The sequence below is a fragment of the Onychostruthus taczanowskii genome, unplaced genomic scaffold, assembly GCF_017590055.1.
Source record: "Onychostruthus taczanowskii isolate IOZ18803 unplaced genomic scaffold, ASM1759005v1 scaffold48, whole genome shotgun sequence".
NCBI classification, from domain to species: domain Eukaryota; kingdom Metazoa; phylum Chordata; class Aves; order Passeriformes; family Passeridae; genus Onychostruthus; species Onychostruthus taczanowskii.
Genome location: NW_024502347.1, coordinates 2,413,367 through 2,424,766, shown reverse-complemented (window position 1 = coordinate 2,424,766; position 11,400 = coordinate 2,413,367). Strand labels below are relative to the sequence as shown.

Genomic DNA, 11,400 nt, shown 5'->3' with positions numbered 1-11,400 from the left:
AAGAACAGATTCAATTCCTTCAAGCTTTCTTCATAGAATTTTTATGCTTTTTTTGGTCACTTTCCTTTGTACTCTCTCAAATCTGTCTTAATTAGATAATCATTTCCAAAGTAGCACACTCTACTCAAGATAAGACTTCAGCATGCAACAGCTCCATTGATGCAGCTTAGAAAGAAAAATTTTCCCAACTGTTTTGTTTTGTTTGTGGTTTGATGCCATTTTGAGATTATCTCACTCCGGTTCTTGAGCAATAGTGCAATGTTAGTACTTTTCCCATCTCCCTGAATTTTCCTTCTATGATAAGACTTATTAGTAATTGCAATTATTGCAGCCAAGTTCTTCTTAGCATCATCTTGAGCACTAGCTGTGATTTCTTTCACTGGATTTGATATTCCACATTACCTCTTTTATCTGGGGATAAAAAGTTAGTTATCCTCATACTATACTCCTACTTTCCAAACAAATGAAAATATATACACTGGAAATCTCTGGATCCTTATTAGTCATTTTAATCATCATCATGAGTTTATGACTGCTGGGATTTCTTCTATCCCTGACACTTTACAAGACAGATGTTTTCAGACCTGCATATGATTTTTCTGATAGCAGTGGAAGTCTTTACCATCTTCTGAGAAATATTAAACATCTGTACCTTACAATTTGGATCTTGTAAGACCTGCATATGATTTTTCTGATAGCAGTGGAAGTCTTTATCATCTTCTGAGAAATGTTAAACATCTGTACCTTGCAATTTGGATCTTGTATTCTGCTTTCTTTTTTTTTTTTTTTTTTTTTTTTTTTTTTTTTTTTTTTTTTTTTTTTTTTTTTTTTTTTTTTTTTTTTTTTTTTGCTATTGTTTCCTTGGTTTTTGTGGTTTGCTTTTTTGTTGTTTACTGCCTTCTCTTTGCCAGGTAACATGGAAGATTTTTACCCACAGTTGTCAAGAAGATAATCTGCATGAATAGAGAGCTGCCTCATGGAGTACCTAGGTTCAGAATTAATGCTGCGTGGCATCCTGAAGGGATTATTCTTTTGTAATCTTTTCTGGGTAATTTCTAGTTTGAGTAGAGGACAGGCAGAGATAACAAAGTAATGAGAATGAACCATGAAGAAATCTGATAAACAGGAAGATCTAAAGTTGGATGGGAAGACACAATATTATAAACCAAAATAAGAACAAAGATGATTAAAACATCTGTAAAGTAGATCAGCTCTTCTTCCCAATTCATAATAGAAAAAGGGACCAGTCTGGGATTTGAAAAGAGGAACTGCTGAAAGGAAACCTGTATCATGTATCACTAGGAGTGTTAAGACTTCATGTATCTTTAAAATGGTGAATACTTTATCACATGGTATCATTATGCAAGGTGCAGAGAAGGAGTGGTCACACAGTGATGAGAACACCCAGAGCTGAAACAGCTAGTTTTGCAAGGACATGCTTCCCTTGGAGATAAAGCATCCCAGATCTTCCTGCCATGTGATTTACACATCTTTTACACCTCTAGAGCTGGACATTGTGAAAGGGCGGGACAGCCTTGACACCAAGTCATATTATTCTGAAATTCTATCTCTCCTTATTGCACCTTTATCGATATTATTTCTTTATGTGTGTGTGTGTATTTTTGTGTGTGTGTGTATCTCAAAGGTGCATTGAAACAGATACCTTTTTCTGTTTAGAGACGCTAATCAAGAAAACTTTGTCCCTGAGTCACACTGGAAGCTGAAGTACTTTGCTCAGCCTTTTTTCTGCTTTTAAAAACAAACCTTATAAAAAAATATTGTTGGTTTGGTTTTGTTTGGGGCTTTTAGTTTGCTTGTTTTAAGGAAACATTAATTATACACAGATGGAGGGACAATTGAAATTTCCCCACTGGAAATTAATAGTGCTAAACTTGCATGTGTATATCTTGAATTTGTTGCTACCAATTAGAAAAGAGAACATTAATTTCTGGTAACTAAAGACATTAATCTGAGGAGAATACAGAGGAAACACGAAGTAAACAAATAATTCAAACTATTTAACATTTCTCACGGACTATGTTGTTTTATGGCTAACAAATAAGGTTCAAATAATGAATGCTTAATTGATTTGTTTTGGTTTTTATTGCATTTGCCACCCACTGTTAGTGTAGCTAGATAAATCCTAGAGCAGCAACCAACACCAGCAGGACCTGAACATGTTCACTACAGAATGAATGAAAGTCTCAAACCCTGTCTTGGGAAACAGCACAATAACTTTTCCTACCAAAAAAAATTACTGTGTTTTAGACAATTAGCAAACAAGAAAGTGAGGGTGAAACAACAAAACAAATCTCATTGCAAAGCTCTCACCAAACTGGGAAATTAAAGAATTAGCAGTGAAACTGCAGAGTTTTAATCTTGGTGTAGCTGGACTTGATACCAGACTGGCTGAAGGAAGTTACTCACTGTTTTCCTCCCACTTGCTTAACCACTGATGTAACACCAGTTTTCACTGGCAAGGCAGAGATGTGTTTCTGGTTGAGGTGGTTCACCATGCTCTGACTGATGGAGTGGCCTCACAGCACTTCTTCAGTGCAGGTCAGAGCAATCTGCACTATCCACCTCCATCTTCCTTCTTATTATGGCTCAATGTGGCCTCCTACTTTAAAAGATAATAAGAATACAAAAGCCAAATTAGTCAGGTAGTGAAAAGGATGGGGGGAAAAAGAGAAATGCTACATTAACAAGTGGTTGCATCTCCATCACTTAAAGAAAGACAAAACAATACCTGAGAGTCATCCCCTTTCCCCTACTCCCCTAATTACTCATCTTTAATGTCTAAGATGGGTTTTCAAGGAATGAGTAAACTGCAAGTAAAGGTGCTTTGTGAAACCTTCCTCACTTCTGGAAAGGGATTCTCTGTGCAGGATGCCAATGTGGCTGCAGGAAAAAATGGGCAGAATTTCATAATGCAGCTGTTACCACAAGAGATGAAATGACAACACAAAGAGTTGGTAAGTAGAGAGAAACAGGTGTTTCAGTATACTGGGATAGGAGCTGAATACATTAAAGGTATCCTAAAGAGAATAAACAAAATGTTTCATGGTAAAAGATAGCACAGTAGATTATATGGGCAACTGTGTGAGAAAGGGAAGTTTAGAGAAGCGTGTCAGCTGAAAAGGCAGCACTGGAAGAGCTGGAAAGGGAGATTCTGCTACATGAAAGGTTATTTTTCAGAGAGGAGCTTTAGAGAAAGAGATAATAAGATTATTTGGTAACAGATTGAATGCAAGTAACAAACTAGAGGAATTGTCTGTAGGCTATGGACTAAGAAAAAAGAACAGCTAAGCAGTTACAATAGGTGTGACATTGGAAGAGGTGAATTAGCAGTCAGGAAGCTCATTATTCAAATGAATATGGACAAACTTAAAGGTGATGCTCGTATGGGAACACTTTGTTTGGCCAGGCAGCATAAATATGCATAGAACACTGTCCAGTCACCTTCTCACCTTGAAATAAGCACTGTAACTTAAAAAGTGTGTGGTCTCAACAACGCAATGCTGGAGCTAAATCTGCAGAGACAAGTAACCTGGTGAGATGTGCACTGCAGAATGTCAGTCAGAGCTACTCACAGCACTCAAATGGCAGCATGGGGCTCTTTATTTTGAGATGCAATGAGTGTCAGCAGATCCAGCGCTGTCACTTGACTGACCTTGCAGGAAAACAAAGGTAACAAAAAACCCTAGGCTGTGGGGAGGGAATTCCCAGTTACAGATTCAAACATACAGGTCAAAAGTTACTGAGCATTTTCCTCTCTGAGCTATCAAACCTAAAAGACTGATCTCCTTGTGAGTGAATGGCATAGGGAGTATAGTGTAATACACAAAATGAAAATCAAACAAGAGAGGAATTACTCTTCCCAGAGAGGAGATGACTCCATTGGAAAAAAAAAAAAAATTATTAATTCTATGAGAATAGCCATGGCAAGAACACATCTTGGACAGACTAATAAGAAAAAAATCTACCACCATGAATCTGTCAGAGGTGAATGATTACTGTTTCTTACCGAAACTGAAACTTTTGACTGTATGTTGCTGAGGTTTTATTATTAAAAAAAAAAAAAAAAAAAAAAAAAAAGTCATCTGAAAGCAGCTTAAAGAACATCCTGCCCAGAGATAGTTAAGACTGATGAGTGCTTGAGCAAAGCCTCTTGTGCGGGAAGCCTGAGCCCGTGACAGCTTTGAGAGGAGCTTTTCACCGCCATCTAATGGTAGACTGAGAACAATTACACTGAGGTCTTTACCCCCTCGGAACATTCTGGTTGTAATTACAGTTCCATATATATAATGCAGGATTAATCATTCTTAACTTAATTTTTGCATTGTTTTTTATTAAAAAAGGCGCATACTGACCCAGGCTGGGAGTTCTCTTTCATGACCCTTCAACTCTGTGGCATGGCTGGAGTCTGACAAGAAGACCTGAGAGACATTGAAGTTCCTCTACAGTCCAGGGCTGAATGAATCCTGGGAGGGTGGAGGGGGGAAATCCCAAAAAACTTTGGTAAGCATCTGCTTTCATGACTGAGATGTAATAATAACATGATGTACTTTCCAACTAGTACAACTGGAACAGTTGCCCTCTTAGCTGGACTAGGAAATTAAGCAAGTGTGACAGAGGTGATGTCTCTGTTTGGGGTTGCGAAATGATGAGATAAATCAGATTCGTGATGCCTGTTCATGACAACCAAGTTGCATTTCCTCTGCATCTGATTAATTTCTGCTTCTGTGAGATGCAACTGTATCATCATATTTTAAAATATAAAAGATGGGATAACTTCAGACACTCTCTTTACCTTGCTGTTCAATATGAAGGTGTAATAAGGATGGCTTGGGGTGGTTTTTGTTGGGTTTTGGCTGAGGGGATTTTCCTCCTTGGAGAAGGTAGCATTTCTGCTAAGGGAATCCATGCTGCTCTTGATATTTTTTTCTGTTTTGAATCACTATGTTCCACTATGAATGCAAGAAAGTTACTCTTACCATTCTTTTTTTCCCCCCTTCAGTAAGTATGTATGTATATTTTATGATATATGGGGGGAAGGTGCTAAAAAAGTTAGAGGCTATATTCTCAACTGAAATTGGTCAGAATTTCACAGGACTTAATACTGTTACATTCAAAAGGCATAAAGACACAAAGGTGTTCAGAGATTTCTTCCCAGTGAAGTTTCTAAGGAGGGGAAACAGCTTTGCCCGTTAATTGCTCCATTACCAAATATCCCTGATATAAAAACCTCCCATTCAAACATTTTATGACAAAGTTTACACAGGTGTAAAATTAAGCAAACACTTATAATGCCCGTGCTAATTGCACAGCTGCTGTTCTGCAGTAGTTCTGCAGCTGTATCACTTTTCAGATTTGCCAGTATATTTCCAAGGGATGACTGGTCTGTCAGATGAGGTGGCCAGCATTTTAAAGCAAAGCTGTAAAATTGAGGCGCTTTTCTATCTGCCAAAATTACCCTTAACCTTGTGCAGCCACTTACATGAGGGCAAAATGCTACCAATTCTGTGCCTGTATGGATACAGAGAATTCCCCAAATGCTGAGAAATCGGAGCGTTCAGAAGCACCAAGAGACTGCCGCACAGCGTAGAGAAATCTGGGAGAAGACAGAAGAGGGAGGGATCTCTCCTAGTTTCTGAGCTCCACAGAAGGAATTATGGATTACCTCCAGTAATGGAGATGTTATGTGAAGGAAAGTAAGAAAGATAAGGGAAAACATAAGCCACAGAGGGGTTTGGATTAAATTGTCATGGTGGCCAAGCCCTTCAAATCAATCTGTGGTTGGAAAACTTGCGCTTCTGCTGGAGTGATTTCCCCGGTGAGAGATTTTCATGTTTTTCTGGTTTGGTCAGAGCATGAGGGGCTGAAAACAAAGAAAAAAAAAACTGCCCTAGAAAGCTGGGAAAATTATAATGGGAAACAGCTCCAGCACATCTCAGTGGAGCAGGTGACCATCAGTGGCTGGACCAGCAGAGGACAGGGCAGAGGTGGCCCAAGCAGAGAGGGCTCCTCCCGTGGAACTCCCCGGCTTGCTGAGGAGGGACCGGCAGGATACCCGCTCCAGCTGCTGCCCTCCTGCCTCTCTCCCAGCTCCCTCCAGCCTCAGCTCCCAGCCAGCGGGCACAGCGCGCAGAAGGGGAGAGACAGCCCCAAATATCCAGAGGGAGGATGCCAAGAGGATGGAGCCAGGTTTTTCTCGGTGGTGCCAACTGTTAGGACACGAGGCACCAGGCAGAAAATGATGCACAGGAAGTTTCACCATGAGGCACATGAGGAAGAACTGCTTGGATAACCGAGCACTGGAACAGGCTGCCCAGAGAACTCGTGGAGTCTGCCTCACTGGAGCAACTGCCTGGACACAATCCTGTGCCCCGTGCTCCGGGGTGACCCTGCTTGAGCAGGGTGGTTGGGCCACATGACCACTGCGGCTCTTCCAGCCTTGCTCATTCCGTGATTCCATGAGGCGCCTCGGCTCGCAGAGCGGCGGGCACGGGGCGGAGAAGGAGCGGCCCCGGGGCGCGGAGCGGGTCCGCCGAGCCCCGGCCCCGGCAGAGCCCCTGCGGCCTCCCGGGGCAGCCGCCAGGGAAGGCGGGGCCGCTCGGTCCCGCCGCCACCGAGCGCCCGCCGGCGGGTCAGGGGGTGCCGGGCGAGGCTGTGGCCGCCCGAGGGTTCCAGCGCGGCGGAGAGGGCGCGGCTGCTGCGGCGGGCCGGCTCACGGCCCTGCTGGCCTGCTTGCGGCCGCTGGCCTGCGCCGAACAAACGAAGGTCGAGCGCTGAGAAGAAGCAATAATATATGTTTGCACGTTCAAATAACTGTTGAAATTTGCCCCCGAAGTGAGGAGAGGCCTGTGTCTTCTGCAATCGCTGTACCGTCCTACAATTAAAACTATTTGACATATATTTTATGTTCACATATTTAGATACAAGAAAAAAGCCGGGGGAGGTGTGGTTATTTTTATTTGGCCAGTAATTGCTCTCACTGATCAGGGTTTTTTTTCTCAGCCACAAATACCGCCTCATTTAATATTTCGGCAGGGGTCACTTGGGTGCGGGGAAACCAGAATAATCTGGTAAGGAAGCACGTGTTTCCCTGGATATAAGATCACGGTAAAAGCCAGCGCAGCGCCCAGCTACTAGGGGCTGTAAATCAGTTTCTGGGAGCGTTGAAATACATCTGGAGTGTTTTGGGGGTGTTTCCACCTACTTGTCCCAGGTTAGAGAGAGGAGCAGCAGCACCGCGGAGCTTTCATGTGAGCCTGCTGTTGCCGGTGTCACTCCTGGTGTCACTCCTGGTGTCACTCCTGCTGCGGTACAGAGCCCTGCTGTTTCTGCCGAGCACTAGCACGGCGCCAGTTCCCATCTGGAGAAACAGGGGGGGACGCTGTGCAGAGTTTTGCCACGCGGGAGTGTTGTGGTCCAAGCAGAAACGGAGGTTAAGCAGCTTTCGGCTTCTCCGGATTTGCTTGCTTGCAGTGTTCAGCAACTTGCTTGTATTGACAATGACTCATGTTAAATAGAGATCTCCCTGTGCTTTTTTATGACACAGATAGCAGCGTTTCTGTGTATTTTGTGAATTGTATTTCGGATGTAGGGAGGAAAGTGCCACAAATGTGTTTGCACAGTTAATGCTGATCCCAGAAAAGGAATTATAAAAGGAGTATTCAGCTGGGCTTTTCTGCATTTGTTTCTCATCTGGTGTCTTAGCTCTTTGTCGTGTTGGCCAGTGTATGAGAAAGTCGGATCATAAAGCCACCTAAAGCCTTGTGCTTTCAGGTGATGCATCACTGTATGGGGAACTGGATACCCATCTTTTTGTAGGAACTGTTACGCCAAATCCTTCCAATCCATTCCAATCCGTCAAAGCAGTTGCTCATTTTTACATATGAATGTTTGGTTTATTTTAGGTTATGCTATGACTGGCTTCAGACTCCCCATCAGCACTTTCAGAAAACTAAATGTCTGGTTCGGACTGTGGGAGAAACTTCCCTCAAATAAACTGTATCCCACTTGGAGGAGAAGCTTATTCTGTAGCTGTCAAGCAAGCACAGTAAACTACAGGAGATGTTTCAGTTTTTCCCCAGTCAGACTCAGTGCACTAAGACTCTCTCCAGAGTATGTCTCAGTAATTTCTCTGCGGAACAAAAGCAGCAAAAGCTCTAAACGGAGCAGACAAAGTGTACAAGAAGAGGAGGAAGAAGAGGATGAAGATGAAAGTAATTTGGAAGATGAATTTGAAAATGACCCCAATGTAGTAAAAGATTACAAGGATCTTGAAAAAGTAGTGCAGTCTCTTCGATATGATGTGATCTTGAAAGCTGGTCTAGACATGGCAAGAAAGTAAGTACACAAGAAACAGCTTGCTACTGAGCAAGATGTCATGCATCTAAAATTTGACTTTTGATAAGTTTTTATTGTTAGAACAACTCCGTATTTGTGGGGTTTTTTTTTGCTGTAGCTTTTTTGACTCTCTAAATCTATGTTTTGAATGTATGAATGTTCCTGTTTATTTCACCCTACCCCCCTTGAAACAGCCTGATTTTGCTTTTCACTGTCTGCAGTATTTCTGAGATTGCTGAGGAGGCATTTTGTATCACTTCATATTTATTTAAAATTAAGGAAATGCAAAATACTGTACTGTGTAATATGAAAAGGTCTAATTTGAGACTGAGGGAGTAAAATAATGCACTATTTAATGAATGGAGAAACAGGGGCTGGTAAGTATAAGCTTCACAGGTCCACCAGGTAAATGTGCAGTGTATAAATATATCAGTGTTTGATCTAATGCAACCTGCAGAAGTCTGATGTCACTATGTTGTTGGAACAGAATATTAGTATAACTTGATCACTAACAAATTATTAAACTGGCTGGTGCAGGAAAGGGGATATTTATTGGATATTCAGGAGCCAGATCTCGAGAAACAGCTTTTCTGGCACAGAGCAACTATATGTTATTATTTCATTTAATATCTGTGAAAGCCCTTTTCGTTACTTCCAGTTCAAGTCTGTCCTGACCTTAAGTGAAGGTGTCCTTTACACACAAATTAGAGGTGTAGAAATGTGCCTTGCCCATGAATGGTGGTGTTGTGTTTCTGCAAAGAAACAATTGCATTTGGTTTGCTGCACACTGTAACTGCAATAAAACCTTGTTTTTCTTCAGTAAAGTAGAAGATGCATTCTACAATAATGAACTCAGGCTGAATGGAGAAAAACTATGGAAGAAAAGTAGAACTGTAAGACTTTTTTAATTTGTTTTTTTTTAATATAGTACAAGAAAATAGCTAAGGCATGGTCTTTTCCCTCTAGATCACTCTGCAAAGATGAATGCACAGCATTGCTAACATTACTTCCACCTGGGGGGGATGGTGTGACCATGGTTCTCTGGGTAAAACTTTATTCCCTAAGGCAGACAGGAAACTTGTGTGGTTGGACAATCAAATCTAAGTCTGAAAGTCAGGAGAAGGCAGCAAGGACGGAACATTTTAAGTTGCTGAAGGAAGTGATGATATCACTGTGCAAGGTTGATGGAGTAGGAATGATTGAATCTGAGATATTGGTGGAGCAGGCACATGATTAAAGAAAAAGAGGAAGTTTGGTGATAGAAAGGGATTGAAGCTGGGGTGGCTGAGGGAAGGTTGTTGCACCTGTAATAGAGCACCCAGGACCACAGTTAGGAGAGAGCCAGAAGGGTCACGAGACATGTCCTTCTACCAACCCTTTCTTTATGTGAGGTGATCCTCGGTGCTGGCTACTGTCATCAAAGGGCAATGTGATGAGAAGATTTGATTCCTGATCCCATAGAGTTAAGGCTGGTTTATGAGAGGTGTACTGCTTCTGTGACCTTTGAGAGGAGCACAAGCAGTTTCTGAGCACTCTGTTCTTTGAAACACTTTAAACTGTTTTAAAGGCAGGAGGAAGAACTTCGCACTTTGCTGTTTTGTGTCTGTGTTGACAGGAAGAAAAGACACACATGAAACCTTTTTCACAGAGTTAGGTGTTGGTTGTATAACACGGAGCGTGAAGCTTTTGGCAGGGAAGGTCATGAGACATGTAATTGCGTATTGCCACAGCTTTCCTAGAAGTTCATCACTGGAGGATCTATAATAGGCCTGGTATTGGCTGCCTTCCTCCTCTCCTGTGAGATAAGAATATTAAGTGGAAAGAAAGGAAGATGGCAGGGATTTGTTTCCCCCAGGGAATGTTTATAATCACTCATCTTCTCTTTTTGTTTCCAGGTGAAACTTGGTGACACACTGGATCTCATAATAGGTGAAGATAAAGAAACAGGAACTGCTGTAGTTATGCGGGTAGTCTTAAAAAAATTATCTGATAAAACTGAAAGTGAAAAATACAAAGTTATTTTGAGGCGTTGGAAAAACTTAAAAGTGCCCAAACAGGATGTACTGAAGTAACAAGGGGTTGCATGTGGCAGCGTAAGATTTTTGCAGAAAAACATATTTTTTGTTAAATATGAATTTTGGTTGAACAAAATTACAGTACCCTTTTTTAAGGGCTTGTGTCAGAATGTTATCTTGCTCTGCTGCGTACATCAATAATCATGCAATAAGCCTGTCACTTTTTGCTGTTAGCTTTGTCTTGTGGTACTGTAAGTTAAAAGATCCAACACTTACATGTCCAGGAGGTTTCTTATAAATAATGAATCAATAAAGACTGATTTGATCACTATTTAATTGCTGTCTAATTTTGTTAATCAGAAAGGTTACATTAAAGCTGACATCACATCAAGCAAAATGGCTTTCTTTGTTTTATTTCCGTATTCATGAAACAGGGCGAAAGCCCTCAATTATGTAAAGTTCCTTTTTCATTATTTAATCTTAATTAAAGGTTAACAGTACCAACTCCATGCTTACATATGCTGCTGCTATACCAAGAATACAGCAGGATACTGATTGCAGTGGCATATTCCTGTAGTTTCCCAGACCCTCCTTCCAGCCCTTCTTGTAAAAGGGCATCACACTGGCTGACCTCCAGTGACCTGGAGCCTCCGTGGCGAGGCAGGACTGTGGGTAAATGATAGAAGGTGGCTCCGTGAGCTCTTCCACCAGCTCCCTGAGTACAGTTGCGTGGATGCCATTCAGCACCATAGACTTGTGTCTAAATGGTACAGCAGTGACTAACCATTTCCCCTTGGATTATGGGGGCTACGTTCTTCTTCCTCTTGTCCAGCTCAGGGGTCTGAGTGCCTCCAGAACAACTGTTGTTACTGTCAGAGAGTGAAGCAAAGAAGCCATTAAATACCTCAACCTTCTTGGTCAGTACATTTCCCCCCACACCCATCCAATAAATGATGCAGATTCTTCTTAGCCAGCCTTTTATTGGTAATGTATTTATAGAAACATTTAAAAATGTATTTTATGGCAGTAG

The 11,400-nt window shown here is 41.7% G+C and overlaps 1 protein-coding gene across 1 annotated transcript; it reads left to right on the top strand.

Annotated features, from left to right (window-relative positions):
• Positions 1-7,922: 7,922 nt before the first annotated feature.
• MTRES1 (mitochondrial transcription rescue factor 1) lies at positions 7,923-10,701 on the top strand. Its single transcript, XM_041414930.1, has 3 exons — positions 7,923-8,355; positions 9,176-9,248; positions 10,251-10,701. Exons 1-3 carry the CDS (start codon positions 7,931-7,933, stop codon positions 10,425-10,427), a joined length of 675 nt encoding a protein of 224 aa, XP_041270864.1. The 5' UTR covers positions 7,923-7,930; the 3' UTR covers positions 10,428-10,701.
• The last annotated feature ends 699 nt before the right edge of the window (positions 10,702-11,400 follow it).

Bases quoted from the DNA above. Each gene is read 5' to 3' on its own strand.
- MTRES1 (XM_041414930.1), top strand. From the start codon at position 7,931: ATGACTGGCTTCAGACTCCCCATCAGCACTTTCAGAAAACTAAATGTC. The intron at 8,356-9,175 runs GTAAGTACACAA...GTTTTTCTTCAG, and splicing joins GGTCTAGACATGGCAAGAAA to TAAAGTAGAAGATGCATTCT. The intron at 9,249-10,250 runs GTAAGACTTTTT...TTTTGTTTCCAG, and splicing joins TATGGAAGAAAAGTAGAACT to GTGAAACTTGGTGACACACT.